Here is a 21,295-nt window from a genome sequence, read left to right as displayed (position 1 = left end):
ATAGTTTATTTCTTCATTATTAAATACGTGTTCTCATCTATTTGGCTAAATGGAGCATCTAAGTTGAGTAGTGTGGTATTTAAAACAGAACCCCAAATTAAGACTCTGAAGTATTAGATTATGGCCCCAGCACTCCCACTTACCAGCTGTGCAACTTTGAGCAAGTCATTTAGTTTGTTTATCTGAATATTATTTTTTACTATTTTCTTTCTCAGACTAATTCCAAGAATTTATTATGGCAGTTACAGGAAACAAGAGTAATAATACCTAACCTTCCCTACAGGGTTATGGATGAAATGAGAACACATTAAAATAATTTTTCACTTGTAGCACTATATACAAATGCAAGGTGGCATAATTATATTTATGGAATTCAAGGTAGGGAGGTTGAGTAAAACTGATCCAAATATTTATTTTTGCATGCAGTCTTAGCAATCTAAATATAGTTTAAAGTGATTTTTTTTTATTCCTTTATTCAGTTATTAAAGGTTGTACAGTTCAGGTAACATTCATTTATGGTTTCAAATGAAAATAAAAATGAAATATTTTATAAGAGATCATGACCCAAATGTGATATCATCTGACTTCATTAATTGTTTTTTATGTGTGTGTTCTAATTCAAAATGATGAATGAAAATAGAGAAATTTCATCAGTAGATAAATATCATAAAATGCCTTTTTTTTTTTTGTCATTTAAAGATCGAGAAACCTGGAATCTTGAATGTACAAGATAAACTTTTAATTCCAGCAATGTAATAAACTGGGCTAATTTGAACCCTATATTCCAAAAAAATCATAGAAGAAGTAAGCTAATGCTACAGTACTCTGGTTTTCAATTCTCTTTGCTTTTGGAACCTGTGGATTTCCTTTTGTTTCTTACAAGCCCAGCTATGTATTTTAGAAAACATTATAGTTTATCTAATGCTTGCAGGTGTTTGTATTCTAGACTTTTCCCCAGAAAAGAAGAGATAGATGTAAGCTTTAATGTTTTGATTCTAGAGGCACAAGAATAACATGACGTAGAGACAGAAAAAGCCATGCAATCCACACTGAGGAAGGAAATTAGAACTGAGACCCCCCCTTCCCAGGACTGTTGAAAGACTTCACCCTCGATGAAAACAATAGTATAATTCCCTCCACAAGGAAAAATATCTCTGTTGTTCTGTTGTCAAGAGAGAAATCTCTCATAGCTGTCTCTACGCATAGATTTACAGCCTAAATTTACAGTATCCATGTTTGTAGAAATTCATCAGAGGGAGAAAAAAACCAAACCCTAAACAAAGGTGAATTAATGATAAAAAGAAATCGCAAGCTATATGAGGGAGTGATCCATCATAAATATTACAGAAACAACAAGTGGAAATATTAGTACCCTCTTCCCCAAAACTTGACATAATAGATTATTTCTGAAATACTATACTTCATCAGATATAAAACACTAATGACTTATTTTATGCATCACCAAGAAAGGAAAAAATGCTGCCAATGAAACTTGGTTGTTATTTTGGTTTAATAGATAAATGGAGGGATAAGAAGCATAAGGAAAAAAAGACGTTATTTGAGGGGGAAAAGGCAGATATTTTTAAAAATTTAAACTAAATAAGGGGACCTGGGCGGCTCAGGCGGTTGAGCATCTGACTCTTGATTTCAGCTCAGGTTATTTCAGTTTGTGAACTCAAGCCCTGTGCTATGCTCTGCGTTGACAGCATGGAGCATGCTTGGGATTCTCTCTCTACCCCTCCCCCACTTGCATGTTCTCTCCCTCAAAATAAATAAATTTTAAAAAATTGTAAACAAAATGGAATTTCTGAGAATGAAATTGGAAATAATTGAAATTAAAACTCTCTGAAAGAAAGGAGATACAGTAGATAGGATGAAAAAATTCAAAACATAACTTACAGGAGTTTCAGAATGGGAGAGGGGCAGTCTTTGAGGAGTTAATGGCTGAAGGTTTTCTAGGTTTCATAAACATTTGACAAAGCATGACTCCTGAGCAGGATAGATATGAAAAAAAAAATCTTTACCTGGAATAATAGTGAAAAATCAAAACTCTAAGTACAAAAGAAAAATGTTAAAACAGCCATACAAAAAATATAGAAGAGACCTATTCTCATGACTGCATATAGTGTTACACTTGTGCATCTGGAATCTAAACGTTAAAGCTTGTATCTTTCTCTTCCTTAATGGGGAAAAGTCCAGAATACAAACACCTGCAGAGAGAGAGAGAGAGAGAGAGAGAGAGAGAGAGAGAGAGTGTGTGTGTGTGTGTGTGTGTGTGTGTGTAAAAAATATATATATGATAACAATACATATATTTATATATGGATACAGGTATAGCTGACTCATTGTTGAACTGAGGCTCATGTTAAGCAGCTCTCCAAGATACACAGCTATTTGTTGACAAAGTGAGGACAGGAGCCCCTATTTCCTATATCAGGTGCACCAGAGCTTAGGCAGTGTTCTTACAGAATAACTAGTATATAAGAATGTAGTCTTTCTGAGGTACTGAGGTATTCAAAATAATGAGAACAGTATTTAGAGGTTCTCCTTCTAGCAGCCAAAAGTATTAAACAAATAGAAGAAGCAAGAAAAAATTTTAATTTGATCACTTGTCTCTTACAGTACTCCTTGATGGAGGGAAGTGTAAAGACTTAAGATTATTTGCTGTTTTTTATTATCACTGAGAAGAGAAAACCGGATTTATCTGCTTTTTATACTTCAGAATTAACTATAAGTTAACTGCCAGCCTAACTGTACTAGAATATTTATGGCAGTCATATTCTTCATATTTCAGCTTTTGTATGAAAATGTTCACATTTTGAGTTTAGTCAAATACTTAAAGCAGGATTTTAAAAATTAAAATTTTTTGATGGAAATCAGCATGCTACATAAATATTCTACCCCATTTATTCAACAGATACATTAATTGGTTATCATATAGTGTATGGAGTAACAGAAACCCAAGATATGAACCAAGAAGAAGTGTTCTATATAAATATATTTAACATTTTCCTAAAATCTGCAAAATTTATAGAGCCAGTATGTCATAATATTCAGTATCCATGTAATTATAGTTTCTGTTGAAGTGGTTAGTTACCCTTAAGGAGAGAGAGAGGTTGCACAGACACTGTTCAAATGACGTTACCATTGCATAAAGCAGTTTTCTAACTCCTTTAACTTTGCTGCCCCCCGAGCCCCTCCCCCTACAAACTATCTTAAGAATCAGGGTTTCAGTCTTTGGAATGTCTTTTTTTTTTTTAAAGGTCATTTATATGATTTTATTACACAGGAAAATCTGAAATTATAGTTTTCACTTTGGATATTTTATTCTTTTCTATTTCACTTTTTTAAACTTTGTTTTTATTTTAAATCCAGTTAGTTAACATTCAGTTAGTTTCAGCTGTACAATATAGTGATTCAGCACTTCCATACATCACCCTGTGCTTATTAAATAACCACAAGTGCATTCCTTAATCCCTTATGGTAACCATTAGTTCTCTATAATTAAGAGTCTGTTTCTTACTTTGACACTCCCCCCCCTCACTTTTTTCCTGTTGCTTGTTTTATTTGTGAAATTCCACATGAGTGAAATCAAATGGTATTTGTCTTTCTCTGCCTCATTTTGCTTAATTAACATTATACTCTCTAGCTCCATTCATGTCATTTCAAATGGCAAGATTTCGTTCTTCTTTATGGATGAATGATATTCCACTGTATATATAGACCTTCTTTATCCATTCATCAATAATACTGCTATACACATAGGAGTGCATATATCCTTTTGAATTCGTGTTCTTTGGGTAAATACCCAGTAGTGTGATTGCTGGATTGTAGAGTAGTTCTATTTTTAACTTTTTGAGGAACCTCCATACTGTTTCCCAAAGTAGCTGCACCAGTTTGCATTCCCACCAACAGTACATGAGTGTTCCTGTTTCTCCACAGGAGTGTTCCTGTTTCTCGCCAACACCTGTTGTTTCCTGTATTTTTGATTTTAGCCATTCTGACATGTGTGAGGCGATATCTCATTGATGAGCATCTTTTCACATATCTGTTGGCTATCTGTATGTCTTCTTTGGAAAAGTGTCTGCTTTTTTCCATTTTTAAAATCAGATTGTTTTTTGAGTGTTTTATAAGTTCTTTATATATTTTGGATCCTATCCTTTATTGGATATGTCATTTGCAAATAGCTTCTCCCATTCCATGGGTTGCTTTATTTTGTGTATAACACCAGTATATTTTGATAATTTTGTATATATTATAAATACCTGATCAACCACTTAAAAGGTGTATTCATAGAGTTACAGTCATAAACACAGTACATAAATCAAATTGAATCTGTTCAAGTGACCAAGGAAGATTGGGAAGAAAAGTAAAAAAACAGCAGGACAGATGTAATTGAAATCATTAGAGTGTTTTCCAGCCACAGTGGAATCAAACCAGAAATAAAGTAACAGGAAAATCTCTAATCACTTGATTGATGACTAAATAAATATATATTTCTGAATAATCTGTGAGATCAAAGAAGTCTTATGGGAAATAAAACACATTGAACTAATAAATGAAAATGAATACAATATAAAAATTTGTGGGATGAAGCTAAAAAATTGAGGAAAACATAGAGCACTAAATAGTACATGAGAATAGAAAAAGTCTCGAATCAGTCATCCACGCTCTCTCCTCAAGAACCAAGAAAAATTAAAATTAACCCACAGTGAGCAGAAGAAAGGAAATAATAAAAAGAAATCAATGCAACTGAAAACAAAAACAATAGAGAAAATCCATAAAACCAAAAATCTGGTTCTTTGAAAAGATCTATAAAAGTGACAAATCTCTATTAAGAAAAAAGACACAAGTTGCTAATATCAGGAATGCAATAGAGGATATCACTACAGACCATACAGATACCAAAAAGATAATAAATACTACAGGCAGCTCTACACGTACAGATTTGACATCATAGGTGAAATGGACCATTTCTCAAAGTACAGACTACCACAACTCCCCCAATAGAAAATAGATCATTTGAATAGCCCTGTAACTAGTAAGGAAATTTAATTTGTAATTAAAAGCTTTCAAAAAAGAAATGTCTTAAGTCCAAATATCTTCACTGGACAATTCTACCAAAATTTAAAGAATTAACACAAATTCTACATAGTCTCTTTCACAAGACAGAAGAGGGACGACTACTACTTCTGCACCCATTCTGTGAAACCAGTATTATCCTGATTTTAAAACTGGACCAAAAAAATACAAAAGAAAATGCAAAAATTCTCAATAAAATATCAGCAAATAGAATTCAGTGATATATAAAAATGATATTATACCATGACCAAGTGGGCTTTTATCCAGGTATGTAAGTCTCATTCAATATTCAAAAATGAATCTGTGTAATTCATCATATTAAAGGAGAGAAGTCAGATGATTGTATCAATGCATATGAAAAAGTATTTGACAGAATACACATTTGTTCTAAGAATGCACATATCGGATATGGGATTAGATGGTACAGTCAGCATTCCCATAAGAGGAAATGAGAATGGGGCTTAAAAGGAAATTTATTACATTCACAAGTCCTAGAGATGGTGTCACTGAATGCCACTTAGAGGCACAAGGGAAACATCAGGTTTTGGTCAGATGGCAAAAGGCAGGAGCAAGGAAATGCTTAAGCCAGAGCCTTTATTGGGGTTTTTATGAGAAAGGCAAGGCAGAGCAGGGTAAACACTTTAGGACTGGCTAATTTGAATATTTCCAGTGGGCTTTGGGGCGTAGGGTTGGTCTGTCTCTAAGAATTGGTTAGTCCTGGGAGGGGCAGGCTCTCTTCAGGTCTGTAAGAATCCCAAATCACCAGAGCATCAGGAATACAAAAGATATGAAAATATAATTTACGTAATTAGTCCTGTGATGAATGGATGCAATATAGACAAATACGTAATGTAAGATAACCACCATTAATGATAATTAAAAAAAAAAAACTCTTAAGTAAACTAGGAATAAAGGGGAACTTTGAAAACGTGATAAAGAGTATCTGTTTAAAAACCTACAGCTAAATTGTACTTAATCATGAAAAACCAAATGCTTTCCCCCTAAGATTGGGAATGAGGCAAAGATGCCTGTTCTCACCACTGCTTTTCAACATAGTACTGCAAATTCTAGCCAATGCAATAAGGTAAGAAAAAGAAATAAAAGGCATATAGATTGTTACAGAAGAAATAAAACTGACCCTATTTGTAAAAGGTAATAATGCTATTTCCCTTATGGTCAAATATACTTGATCATAATTTAAACTTGATGGTGCAAACTCAAGCTACGTGTTGAAAAATGTAGTTACATACTTCTGGTCTATGGAAAAGATGTATTACTCTTTCTCTTTTAAAAGATACCATATTCAAATAATTTTATACCCTTCTGTTTCTTTCTGCTTTCACTTGTCTGTTTTTATTGCTTCTAATCTATTGCCTTATTTTATACACAGTTGACTAGGTAGATACTTTAGGTGATTCCACTTCTCCTTTGTCTGATGAAGTGTATAGGCTTTGTGACAACTGTTTACATTCACAATTCTTGATTAATGCAGAGTTCCCAATTGTAGTACTAAAGTTGAAGTTACTAGAATTCAGGCCTCCACACAAATGGGGTATTAGTGTATTTCTATTGTTTTATCTCCTTATTTTATTTTTTATTTATTTTTTATCTGCTTATTTTAAAGATATATGTCAGAGCCTTTAGAGTTCATAGCTAGTATAAAATTTTGAGTTTTATTATGTGAAATTTGTTAGTTGTGGATCTAAGGTTTTTTTCAGTACTCTTAATCCTCTTTTTCCAGAAAAACTCTACCCTTTACCTCTTCCTCAAGAAAAAGCAGCAGAACTCAATAGCTTCTTGAATGAGAAGAACCTATGTTGACTGCAATAAAAGGGAGAGGGCATGAAAAAAATAATTATTAGGGGAAAAAAAAAAGCCTTGAGGAAAGTAAGGGATTATTAATAGTTCTAGGACTTATACTCATCACAGGAATTGTATGTCAATCCCTGTGCTGAGTATTAATGCCTTGTGGTAGTGATGTTAATAGTAATACCACCTGTTTTTCTTCCTTTAGGACTACAGAGACATCATTGACACTCCAATGGATTTTGCTACTGTTAGAGAAACTTTAGAGGCTGGGAATTATGAGTCACCCATGGAATTATGTAAAGATGTCAGACTTATTTTTAGCAATTCCAAAGCCTATACACCAAGCAAAAGATCAAGGGTATATACTTAAAACTGGTTTTGTCTATGTTTAATTTAAATGAAATTAGTAGCAAAGTATGTTAAGTAACTAAATGTTCTGTTAATTAAATATAGAGCAAAATTTATATTATGTTCTTAATGGTATCCTAGTGGAAAAAAGAATTCACATATTTTTATTTCTTTCCTTCTATAAAATAAAAGTGATGACATTAATGTTTAGGGATGGTTACTTTTCCTTAACACATACCACATACTTATTGTCCTGGTATATATTAGGGCTATGTGGGCTTAACTTTTCCAGCTATTTTCTGCATTAATGGAAAGGTATTTTTGTGAATGATTTATAAAAATGAGTAAAATTATAAATATCATTTACCTCTCTTTGGGCAGACAAGATATCACAAAAGGGTGATATATGGAAATGAAATGAAAAAGAATAGGGGCACTTGGGTGGCTCAGTCGGTTAAGCGTCTGACTTTGGCTCAGGTCATGATCTCACAATTCATGAGTTTGAGTCCTGCATCAGGCTTTGTGCTGACAGCTCAGAGCCTGGAGCCTGCTTTAGATTCTGTATCTTCCTCTCTCTGCCCCTCACCCACTCGTGTTCTATCTCTCAAATAAATAAATGTTAAAAAAAAAAAAAAAGGAAATTAAAAAAAGAAAAAATATAGATGATAGTCCTAGGTAGTAACAGGTTCAAAACCTCAGGGATAGTTTCAGTGTGATAGAGTTCAAAGGAATTTTGTCTGTATAGGCTGTGTGAATTGATACTAGGGCTCTTATTTAAGAATCTGAAATCCGGGGCCCTTGGGTGGCTCATTTGGTTGAGCATTCAACTCAATTTCAGTTCAGGTCATGATCCCAGGTTTGTAGGATCGAGCCCTGCATTATAATGGCTCAGTGCTGAGCATGGAGCCTGCTTAAGATTCTGTCTCTACCTCTGCTCCTCGAACCACCCCCCCCCCCCCAAAAAAAATAAAAACTTAGACTCTGAAACCTTGGAAGATTTTTAATCCAAATGTAAAAATAGTTTAATTGTCAGGTCACCTGGGTGGTTCGGTCAGTTGAGTGTATGACTCTTGATTTCAGCTCAGATCATGATTCCAGGGTCATGGGATTGAGTGCTATGATGAGCTCTGCACTGAATGTGGAGCCTAGTTAAGATTCTCATTCATATTCTCTCTCTGTCTCTCAAAAATTAAAAATAAAACTTACAAAAAATACAGTTTAAATGTAAAAAGGCTTTAGTTTTACTCTTCATCTAAAGAGATTGGAAAAATATAATGTTTAAATTGTTGAAACTTTTTGCTAAAGAAAATACTTAAGTTATATGTTAATATTTACTGAGCAGGCATTTTCCTTTCCACATTTAAACACTTTTTTTCTTATCGTAGATTTACAGCATGAGTTTGCGCCTGTCTGCTTTCTTTGAAGAACACATTAGTTCAGTTTTATCAGATTATAAATCTGCTCTTCGTTTTCATAAAAGAAATACAATAACCAAAAGGAGGAAGAAAAGAAACAGAAGCAGCTCTGTTTCCAGTAGTGCTGCATCAAGGTATATGATTTATTTTAAAAAACATCAACTGATCTTTAACTTTGTCATCTAAATGATAGAACTCGGTGTTTTTTAATACTTCCTTTACTATTCCCTATATTGCAGAATGATATATTTGACATGCAAGTTCCTATGATGTGGAGGATTTTTAATCTTTTAACTAAAGCTATACTAGTGTAAGTGCTTAAATTCAAACTGCTAAATCTATACAGTAAAACAGCATTTTTAGGATAGTGATGGCATCATGCTTTCTGTCATATAACTGTAGCATTTATGGCAATCCTTCACTAAATATTCACTTTCAAAGGCTCACAACCATATGAAATCCACTACAAATCTCATATTTTAACATATTTCATAATAGTACAAATATTGAATCCAACAGTATTATAAAACTATTTTATTTATCCGCATAGAGCTATAGGAATGACTAATGATATTATTTTATTTACAGCCCTGAAAGGAAAAAAAGGACCTTAAAACCCCAGCTAAAGTCAGATATCTCTACCTCTCCATTCTCTACACCTACACGATCAATACCACCGAGGCATAATGCCACTCAGATAAATGGTAAAACAGAATCCAGTTCTGTAGTTCGAACCAGAAGCAATCGAGTGGTTGTAGATCCAGTTACCACTGAGCAGCCATCTACTTCTTCTGCAGCAAAGGCTTTAATTTCAAAAGCTAATACATCTGCAATGCCAGGGAAAACAAGTAAGAATCATTTACAGTTTCTAAATTGAAGTATATATGATTTTTAAATTTAGCTTTTATTTTCCCAAATGAAATATATGAGATTTTTGTAAATTCCAGCAGAAAGTGTTGGTTTTGCTCTTTTTTGCTTATTTGTTTTTGCTTTTAATAAGAAAAAAAATGAGGTTTAGTAATGTTAGCATAGAATACTTAAAAATGGTAACTCTGATGCAAACTGCCTGGATTAAAATCCTAGTACCCAGACTTGCTAACAACTTGCTATGGCTTGCCTTCATAATCTTGAAGTTACTGGACATCATCAGAAAGGTCTGAAACTGTTAAAAGAGTTTCTTTGTGTATTCCTTTTTCCTGTTTGAAAGTAGATTTCCTAAGAAAGCATTAAGCAACTCCTAGGTTTTATCCTTTTGCTAATTCAAGCAGTTCAAATTACAAGTAATCCCAACCTCCTTGCTTATTTATAGGTTAAATAATTTAGCTTTTAATTGTGTGTGTGTGTGTGTTTCAGTTCTAGAAAATTCTGTGAAACATTCCAAAACCTTGAATACTCTTTCAAGTCCTGGTCAGTCCAGTATTAGTCATGGCACTAGGAATAATTCTGCAAAAGAAAACACAGAAAAGGAAAAGCCAGTCAAACGTAAAGTGAAATCATCTGTACTCTCAAAAACATCCACTGTTGCAAAGTCATCACCCGTCATGGAGCAAGGTAAGGTATTATTTGTATCTTCCAAGATAAAGTAGGTATTTCTTAAGAATGATGCTTTTTGTTGGAGGTAGCATCTATATCCACTTTTTGTTAGGTTGCTCATTTAAAAGTCACATTCTGTATTAGTTGGTACATTCAGTGAGACATCTTTTGATTTGCAGCTTTGTGCCCAAAGCAAACTGTATTGTCATTAAATTTTAAGAGCCAAGAAATACTTGCTTTATGGAAATAAAAACAAATTCTAGAATCAAAGGCTTTTACTGATGTAAGTTAACTAATTCCTGACTTCATTATTACAAAACCTTAAAAAGTATTTTCAGGTAGTTTAAATTAAATTAGATTTACTTAACCAAATGTAGACGCCTTTCCTTTTTAGAAAAATTAAGTTCTTACATCACAAAATTCAGCACACTGCCCTGCTCTTCACCTAATGTTAACTCATCAGGGTTGTCCACAGCCCGACCTTTGTTCTGTCATGAAACTTTTAGCCCTTTACAGTTATGCTTCCAAGTTCTCTCATCTGCAGATTTTCATTTTAAAGGCTTTATGTTTGAACGATGGAGAAAGAAACTGATATAGTACACCCTATGATGTGTTAAAACAATTATGGCTTATTGGCAGTGAGCAGTTCAAGAAGAAGCATTTTGTATCACAGCTTCCAACGTATGCCTAAACAATTTCCTCTTCAGTGTTCTCCTCAGAAACCTCTCAAAATTTAATATTTCTACTGAAATGTCCTTTTATATGTATAATGGCATTGGGATATACCCCTCTATGTAAGCTTAAAGTCAGGGAGTCATCTAGCCTTCTCTTCCAGATCTACTTCACAGTCGTTAGTTTCTGTTATTTCTGCCTCCTTAATTTCTCTAAAATCGGTTCCTCTCACTTCCGTGTTTTTAATTCAGGCCTACATAATTTCTCACCTGGACTGTTCTAGTTTTCTAACTGGTCTTGCTGTCTTGATTCTCAACTCTTCCTTACCCAATACGTCTTCCACATTGCATAAAAGTGATCTTTCTGATCATTTATCTTTAGCACAAATGCATGCATGCCCATACACACACACAGTTGAAATCCTTCCCTGCGTTCAAATCATCCATGGAGTCAGATTTTAATGTTTTTGCTTATTATATAAGACTCTTCATTACTTGGCTGCTGCCTAACATTCCAGCTTTCTTTACTTTTCCCTCTCCTTTTTATGTCCCAGCTATCCTATACCACTTGAAGTCTCTGAAATATCATTGTCCTTTTCTTCCTTCTTTGGAATGTCTTTTTTTCCCTCCCAATTTAATGGTTTCCTATTACCTTTCAAGTTCCACTTTGAAATATTATCCACTCCAGGAAGCCTCTTCTTGGGTTCTTTAGACAGAATCAAGCACTTTTATGTTCCCAGAACACCCTGTTCATTGCTTTTTGTGGTAACACTTATTAGAGTATTCTTTTTTACATGTATTTGTATCCAGTGGAATCTGAACTTCTGGGTTTAATTACTTTTTCAGTCACTTATACTTACTATATAGTGGTCAGTAAGTGAATAAAGAAGCAAATGACTTTGTATATCAGTGTTTTACATTTTTATTATTCTTCCTTTCTGAACTAAATTCAAAGTTTTTTGTATAGTATATTGGCCTTGCTTCTGTCACTTTGAACCCTACGGAAATCAGATGTACATAGTGAATTGGTTCTAGCATTAACAATAGGGGGTCCAGTAACCAATTTGATTTATAAGTTTTGCGTATCACAAATACATGAGTTACCAGTGCAGTATAGAAATACAATTAGCTAATAAGTCATTAATGATGACTTATTACATAAACATTGACACCTGGATTAACTGTTAGAATCAAGAGGCAATTCTGTCCAGTGGAAATATAATATAAACCACTATAAATCATGTATATTATTTTAAGTTTTCTAGTAGCTACTACATCTAATAATAACAAACAGGTAAAATTACTAATTTTAATAATTTATTCCATCATATCAAAAATACTATCATTTCAACCTGTAATCAATATTCAAAATGTACAGTGCTTCAGTATTCACATTTAAATTAAAAATTCAGTTTCTCAATTGCATAGCTGTTTCAATTGCTCAGTAGCCACATGGTTAATAACTACCATACTGAACACAGGCCCATATAAAGAGTGTTACATTCATTCTTAACCTTTTTACTTAATGCATTGCTTTGCAAAGTTGATGAAACCTGTAGTCCTTTCCCCATAGGCATATTCACACAAAATTTGGACATTTCAAGAAATTCATGGAGTCCTTGAAGCCAAACTGTAGAATTTCTATAGTGAGTATGTGGACTGGTTATTTACAACCTTGTCAGCAGTCTTAATGTAAAACAAGTAAGATATACAGAATCCTCAGACAGGTTAAGTGTAATTGTGTGTTAGAAGATACTTAATTACTTTATTCACACTCACACACATTTCTCCCCTCTTCCCACTCCCCTCCTTATGCCGGAAAACCACTAAAGAAAATTATTTGTATCATGGGGGTCAGGAAATGAGGGCTTTGCCTTTTCCCTTTGCTTCTGGCTCTGGCCTTTTGTGACCTCTTGATTTTTTTCTTGATATATATGAAGTATAATTCAAAGCTATACAGATATCATTATGAGGAAGCATTCTCTTTAAAAGCAGTGTTCATCTCTTTATGTATTTTCTTTAGAATATTGCAGTGTAGATCACCCACCACAACCAAACACAAAAACTTAAGAACTTTAGAAGAACAAAGGTAGTAGTAATACATGTTTGTCATCTTTTTCCTTCATCTAAAGGGGTAATAGCATTTATTTTTAACACAGAAAGGCAATTCACCATGGTCTCTAGATAGATTTAGAGTTTGATCTCTAGAATTTTATATTTTTTTATAAAGCACAATAGCCTTTATCTTGGAGTTTGTTGCAATTATAATGGCATACATAATAGATTTGATTGATACATGGATTCAGTACTGCTTATGATAATAAATCAATTGTTTGCCATTCAATTACGTAAGGATATAGAACCGTTTGAAAGAGCCTGTGAAGGAAACTACTGTTTAGTTGTTTACTTCATCCTTTTTAAACTATTCTGAGAACATAGTTCATAACCAAGAGTAACTGATTTCTAGTGTTGTAGTTAGGATAGAGGAAGAATGTCAAAGGCATGGTAGTTTTTATGGGGAATAATTGATATAAATTATTCTAATAGATGTACTCAAAAACCTCTTTTGTAGTAGGATTAGGAGAAGAAATTCTTCTTACCTCTGAGGAACATAAGCAAATATTTAAATTGTAAACTCTTCTCTGATACCAGAGAGGGTATGATGATCGTATCCAAAAAGGAATCAAATAAGAGCTAGAAACATTCCAGTCTTGATATCCCTTTTTCTTCCATCCCTAGTAGAAAAAGTTATTAGAGTTAAGTGGAAGGAGATGTTATACTTACTATGTATTCAGATTACCAAGTTAAAAGGTCATGGATTTTATACTAACATCATTTTCCATGATTGAGCTGCTTAAAGGTAGGAATACTGAAAACTTGTTAATGAGGTAAGCAGTAAAGTTCTTTGTGGTTGCTAAGCTCTATACAAGTGAATATGGTCATTTTGTGTAATCGAAACAGTGTTCATATATTAGAACATGTAGTAAAGGTAATAGTGCTAAGAAACCTTGGCTGATCTCAGCTATATCATAATTTACAATGTTAACAGGTTATTTGCTGAGTGTCATTTCCCTCATGTGAGGTCATTAATGATTTCATTAAGGGTCTTTCTTCCTCTGTGAGTTTTAGGTAGAAGATAATATCATTAAACTATTAGCCTTCTGTTAGTTCCTTTTCTCATTTTAGTAAAAACAAAGATTAGAATTACGTGCTTACGTAAGTATAGCAGTGTCCTTATGACTAGTTTGAGAGTCCAATAAAAAAAGCAATTCCCTATGTTAAGTGTACTGTTGTTCCTTTTTAGCAGATTGCAGGAACAATGCTCTTGTACCAGGAAGCATTCAAGTAAATGGCCATGGAGGTCAGCCATCTAAACTTGTAAAGAGAGGACCTGGAAGGAAGCCTAAGGTAGAAGTTAACACCAATAGTGGTGAAGTTATACACAAGAAAAGGGGTAGAAAGCCCAAAAAACTACAGTATGCAAAGCCAGAAAACTCAGAGCAAAATAATGTACATTCAATCAGAGACGAAGTAGTTCCTTCTTCAACATGCAGTTTTCTTTCTGAAACTAATACTGTAAAGGAGGATCTGTTACAGAAAAAAAGTCGTGGAGGCAGAAAACCGAAAAGGAAGATGAAGACACAAAAACTAGATTCAGATCTCATAGTTCCTACAAGTGTTAAAATGCTAAGGAGAAGTAACCGAAAAAAGACAGATGATCCTATGGATGAGGAAGAAGAGTTTGAGGAACTTAAAGGCTCTGAACCCCACATGAGAACTAGAAACCAAGGTCGAAGGACAGCTTTCTATAATGAGGATGATTCTGAAGAGGAGCAAAGGCAGCTGTTGTTCGAAGACACCTCTTTGACTTTTGGAACTTCTAGTAGAGGACGAGTCCGAAAGTTGACTGAAAAAGCAAAAGCTAATTTAATTGGTTGGTAACTTGTACCAAAATATTTTACTTCAAAATCATAAAGCAGGTACAGTTAAGGAATACGTAGAACTAAGGCTTCTGCTTCCTTGCTGCTATGGTGGATTAGGGAATGTTTTGATTTGCAAAAAAAAAAACAAAAAAACAAAAAAAAAAACCACAAACAAACAAACTTACAAGACACTTCACTTCTTTAAATGAATATATATATATAAATATATACATATATATTTTAAATGTTTGCTATTTATTGCCTTTAGATAGGTTATGCATTTCAACATTCATTTCATTCACTGTTTGAAACAAAAGAAATTGAGGACCTATAATGAATTCCCAGTTTATTTCTGGAAAAGACAGTTCTGCTATACTCTTAAGGAGCATAATATTCCTAGTGATAGAGCATTTCATGTTAAAATGAATTATTTTTGACCAAGCCAGGTACATTTCTATTGATACAGAAGGTCGTGCCCCTAGGAAGACAGATGTTACCAGAGTAGCAGTAAATTCAGAAGTGTGTTTCCTCTAAAGATAAATATAAAAATTCCCACCATTTGATAACCCTAAAAAGTTTAATTTAACTATAGATTGTTCATCTACAAAGAATCTAGATGAGGCTTTTGCTGTATTCCATTTCTGCCAAACATAAGAGAAAATGTACTGATGGAAAGGAAACATATCCACATTGGAAAACATTTGACTGTCTAATTTTTCAGACCTTGATTCTTATATCAATCACTCAATCTCTGTTTATTGTGCCAAAGACTGAGAATCAGTGCAGTGGAAAGCCTGTTTTTGACTGTCAGGACAGCATACACTTTTCAATATTGGAAAGGCTATATATTATTCTAAAGAGCACGTTATTAAAAAGAGTTATGCTGAGATGTATCTTTTTTTGGTACTTAATAGTAGAAAATAATGCACTGGTGGGTCCTTTGACAGAGATGTTTTAGAGAAAATGTTTAAGTGGTTAAAGGATTCAAGGAGAATACAGGAAAAAGGTATGGGATTTGATGTTTACTTGTTGATCTGGATTAATGTCGTTTCTAAACTTTAGACATATCTAATAGGCTAAAATGACTTACAAAGAAATGTGTCTGTGTGTGTATGTGTATATATTGATAAATGGGTATAATTAAATATATATACAAACACATACTTATATACTATTACCCAGGTATAAATTCTTTTTTCAGGATTTTTTAGATAGTGGTAGAATAAAAATAATTTTAAAATGTCATACTTTATAGTTTAATTTTAAGGGGAAGATTGGTTATTTTCAATTATTAAAGGTTAAAATAGGCCAAATCACTTTTTATGCAATCATGTTTTATACAGTGGTCTCATTGCACATTGTGTTTTTTCTGCACTTTTTATGGTATCCTTATCACGCTGGTATGTCAATATACACCCTAAAGAAAAATTCCATTTAATGATTGTGCCTTGTATTCTATTATTTTTTGCATCATTAGTAAAATTGAGTTGTCTATTGTAAATGATAACTATATGACTTAGGAGAATGTATTGCTATATGTACTGCTATGGAAAAGGAAAGCAGTTATTTATTTGTTTATGGTACAGTAGTTATTTTATACCTTAAAAACCAACATAAATACCATTTCTATTGTTTAAAAATTGTCCATTTTTTTAAAAGTTTAAAGAATGTAGTATTTTCTGAGGACTGGTATGGTACAAAAATGTAACCAAAATTTTCAGATACTACATTTTTAAAAAGTGAGGATGGGAAAATCTGTATCAGCATGACCCTGATGTAGAAAAATAAAGTCTTTAATTGAACCTTGGCAAAATACATTACATAATTATTTCTTTACTTATTTCTGGTAGGGATAAATGTTAGCCGTCATTTAATTGTCTTGAAGAACAGTGGAAAGTGATGCATTTGGGCTTTTTAGATCATTTGTACCTAAATTTGTACAGAAAACCTCCTGTGAAATTAAGTAAACCATTTTCCAGATCTTAACTGGATTGCTGTGATTTTGCAGTTGAAAAATAATTTCAAATTTTTCAGGTTTTTTGTATATTTATTTTTTTCTAACAAATATATTTAACTATATAATTAAAAGTCAGTAGTTAAACTCTTCATAATGCAGAAATGGATGGCTTGGTTGTATAGTAAAATGAGTCTTTCAGTTACACCATTATTGAGAATAATGTGTATGTTTGAAATTTAAGTCATTAAAGTAATTTGTTGCTTTTGAAGGCAATCTGTTTGAAACATGTAATTTCCTGATGTTATCTGCATTGTGTTGGAAAAAAAAATAGACTATAAATCCATTTTTGTAAAAAATAAGTGTACAGTTTTAAGGTGTGTACAGAAAAAGGAAGAGCGTACACAGTCTTAGAGTGGAATATACCTCTAGTATGATGTATGGATTAGTTCTAACTCTTGAGCAAAGAAATGAGTAATTACCATCTTACATGCAACAAGTAAATGTATTATTTCTGTTCTAAAGACACTGTATATTTATGACCTTATTTGGACATTATTAGACATTGGTTTCTTAGTAAAGCAAAAATGACATGGATTCAGATTCTTTGTAATTAAAACATTTAAAAATGTATTAGTAATATCAGATATATTTAGATTTTATATTTTTATAATTTAGCTTCTATACATTGCAAAAGTTGAATTGAGAAATTTATGTCATCACCGTATTTTTGTTCTGTTTGACCAGATATCAAAAGTATTGGAAAAAATTACCCTCTTTAAGACAGTGACACCATGTATGTATTCTTTGTAGGCCAAAAGAAAATTTGGCAGTTGTCTTAGGTGAGCAATAAAAACCTCAAGTTTATTGAAAGCTTCAGAAATATAACTTATTACATACATGGAAAATATAAGTCAATTTCTGTATTTTTAAGTACCTAATCTCTCCACCTGGTAGTCTCCAGTCCCAATCAAATCTTATAAAATTATAAAAGGTTGCAAATGAGCAGTATAAATCATTCAATCTAATTACAGTCTCATAACTCTGGGCAATAGATCTATACTTTCTTAAAATTTTATCCTGTTTTCTGCTTAAATTTATGTAGTAAAGATTTGTTGGTCTTGTTTCCATTGTTTTTATTATTGGCACAGCTTCACAAATTTGAAGGCTCTTTGTTAACATTATTATGAAACTATCTTCCTCCTTAAATTTAATTAGAGTAACTGTATAGAATTGTTGTGGGCTTGATCATGTCACATCTGAAATACGAGTTTGGCAGAATTTAGTATCGCTTGGAAATGAATTGCGTTAAGATAGACTGGTCTGCAAAAAGATCCTCACGCAGCACATGTGTGTTAACACCTAGAACTGACCCTTATCTGGAGTGTAGTATATTAATCAGACATTTTAACAGACATATTCAAATAACATTTTGCTTATGTTGTATTCACATTTACATGTTTTAAAATATGATTAATAATATAAATCAGTTCTTCTTGCTGATGTTTAATTCTAGCATTCCACTTTATACAAACATAGCTTGTATCTCTCAAATGTCAACTAAAAGCAAATTGTTATTCTGAATGTTTTTATTCACCTGAAGTTAATTTTTGAGTAGGTTGAAAGGACCAAGATACTTGAGTGTTTAAAGGGCTATAAGCATTCTTATACGCAGGAAATACATGGTTGTAGAGTCATAAAAGGGGAAGTACTTATACGTTCTGTGAATTACCCCCATACTAAGAAAGTACTTTTTACATAACAGGTTGTGATGTGGTTTAGTTATGTTTAGGTGAGAATTTATTTTCCTATTAAAATTAGAAAAATACACCTTTTCCTTACTTTCCTCCTTGCACTTCTCCAAAGTTCCCCAAATTTCCAAGTGATTTGAACTGAATATTACATTTACTAAGAAACTACTTATGTTCTTAATTATACTAAGCTAAGCACTCCAAATGATGTACTATGTACAGTAACTAAGAAGAGGTCAAATTGAGTTAGAAGACTGTAAGTACCACTTTTGGCGCTCCAGAGATAAATCTTGTACACACTACAGTAAAACAATTAGAAAATATTATGAGCTATAAGTATATATTATTTTTAGTTTTGATAGCTCTGTGTTGAAGTACTTCTTTTAATGCAGATAAAATCATCAGGAAATTAACCTTTATATGGCACAAACCAAATACGTAATAGTGGGTGGCTATGAGTTTCTACATTTAAGGAGCTAAGAGAATAGGTTTGAGATGATATATAGTACACGATAGGATACAGAGGCACACACATGCTCATGACTTTTAAGATTGTGTGTGTTGATTAATCACAATGATAAACTATAAATTGAGGCAAAATACAAAGTTACATTTTTGGACCATATTAAAACTGCAAGAAGATGAGGTCTTATTAAAGATCTTTTAGAAAACTGTTAAATCCTGTCACAAGATATTTAGACGTGTAGAATGTAGCTCAATTTTTTAAAAGTAACTGACCTAGAGGGTTAAAGTTGAAACTGACACATTTTCAAATTAAAATTATACTTATACTTATTTTGTACAGAAAACAATGTTAAACACAAGCAAATCTGTTGTATGTAATAAGTAACAGAGTTTAAAGACAAATTATTTAGCTTTATTGAGGTTTTTGTTTTTTTCCTTCCAGAAACCTGGAAGTATCATGTTATAAACGGCAGTCTCACACCAGAATAGCAGTGCCCTTTCTTTTTGTACATATTGATTGGACCTTTCTTTACTGTTATGTGGACACTTTCTATGTTAGTTTTGATGCATAATTCTTTGAATCCTTTTATACAAACTAGAATGTATGTGTAAGAATTCCTGTCCCTGCAATGTAGTAACTACAAACTTATTTTTAAAATAAATAGAAAACTTGTTTTTCTAAGCTATTTTGTAGAGCCTCCTGATTTCTTACTTGCTCTTTTGTGTGTGGGGGGGGGGAGGGGGTAACACATAACGTGCTCAGTACATAATTTCAACAGGCACTGTACCAAAGAAGCCATTATGTAAATACTGGTGCATTAGAGTTTTGCCCTATTTACCAAAATGTTAAAATTAATAGCCAGTTAAAGGATTGTGGGTACACTAATTCCAAAATAACCAAAGGTTGAAAATAAGTCACTTGCCTTTTAATGTGTACATTTTATTTTAAATTATTAATTTGTTACTATGTGCAAGTTACTGTACTGGGTGATAAATACAGTATTCAGATATGTAAGATAATTCAAAGGAACAGTTTGTGTAAGTATTTTTTCAAAAATGTGAAGTAAAATTTCTGCAAAAGAAATGGAGGAATGAGGAAATATTTCACTTGTTAAGCAGTTATAACAAGATAAGATTTATGAAAGCATTGCTTATTGACTTCCCAAGAATCCCAATTATAGTAAAAAGAATATATAAGGCTATAATAAATGACCATTCAGATTAAGCAGCTAAAGGGATGATTTGTATTTTTGTGCTATTGATCATTTCTCCCTATGAAATTTTGTTTAAATGACTAAAATTTCTAAGTTGAGGAAAGCAGGTAGGCATTCCTGGGGTACTTTTTTTTTCCCTCTTTCTAAAATAGACGGATACTTACATGTGGTATATACTTAGAAGAACCAGTCAAGAAAAATTCATTTTCAGCAATCACTTTTTACTGGTTTCTTCTTGTAATAGCATCAATTTTATGTTCGAGGCTGTTTCCCTATTATTTAAGGACAGTAAGATTAAAACCCAAAGCACAAGACTTCTGTCCCTTGCAGTATAATACCTTGTATTTGTAATCTTTCTGCACTTAACACATTTACTGTGTATTGATTGCTCTTCGGTTTTGTTTGGGACAAGAATAGAAAGATTCAATGAAATACCTTTTAGCCTGATTAGCTAGACATGGTGGCAGCAGCGTAATGGAATGAAGTAGGCTTAGAGTTGAGTCCTTTCATCTCATTTAGCTTTACTTTCTTCATCTGTAAAGTTAAAAAAAAATTTTATTAGATAATTTCCAAGGTCCAATTCATTTCAAATAGCCTATGGTTACTTCTCATTTGTATATTGTTCGCTGTACTCATGGATCAGTCTTGGCTTTTCTGTTTAGTCCATAAATAAAATAAGCCATTTAATGTATAACTTCCAAGCAAGCTGATTGTAGTAAGTGTACATATGACCATGACCTAATTGTAGGGAGTGTAAAATCTTGTGAACCCTTAGAAAATGGAGTTTTGAGTTGCAATATTTGTTTGCTACTAATAAAGAGTACTAAAGTTTGTGATTTTCCCAGGGCCCTCTGGGAAGTCTCAAAGACAGTTTCTGTGTAAAACATACCTTGAAATTTTTAGGATTCAATTTTGGGAAAGCAAAATCAAAAGTTTTCAGAGATTTAATCACTTCATTAAGATAGGATCATGGGTGCCTGAGAATAATAGTGGGTTTCCCACTTAATAAAAGTGAAAGAAAATATTTAAAAAGAAACCTAGAAGGCAGAGCAATTTCAAGGAAACTCCTCTATCGCAAATGGGAAACTTGTTCTTTCATTTTGATCTTTGTTTTAATAATTAACATTATA

General features: G+C 32.7%; 1 protein-coding gene across 4 annotated transcripts in view; it reads left to right on the top strand.

The window, feature by feature from the left end:
• Positions 1-21,295, top strand: part of LOC115514131 (pleckstrin homology domain interacting protein) — a 149,521-nt gene that overhangs the window by 119,895 nt on the left and 8,331 nt on the right. For 2 of the 4 annotated variants that reach the window (XM_030315880.2, XM_030315878.1), the window contains 5 exons: positions 7,097-7,249; positions 8,625-8,788; positions 9,243-9,502; positions 10,008-10,205; positions 14,163-19,634. In XM_030315880.2, the coding sequence (XP_030171740.1) occupies positions 7,097-7,249; positions 8,625-8,788; positions 9,243-9,502; positions 10,008-10,205; positions 14,163-14,800 (1,413 nt within the window). In that variant the 3' untranslated portion in view covers positions 14,801-19,634. Of the gene's footprint in view, positions 1-7,096; positions 7,250-8,624; positions 8,789-9,242; positions 9,503-10,007; positions 10,206-14,162; positions 19,635-21,295 lie in introns of those variants that run through there. The other 2 variants (XM_030315879.1, XM_030315881.1) reach the window with 2 other exon arrangements.

This window comes from Lynx canadensis, chromosome B2 (assembly GCF_007474595.2).
Source record: "Lynx canadensis isolate LIC74 chromosome B2, mLynCan4.pri.v2, whole genome shotgun sequence".
Lineage (NCBI taxonomy): Eukaryota > Metazoa > Chordata > Mammalia > Carnivora > Felidae > Lynx > Lynx canadensis.
This window is presented reverse-complemented; position numbering and strand designations above follow the sequence as displayed.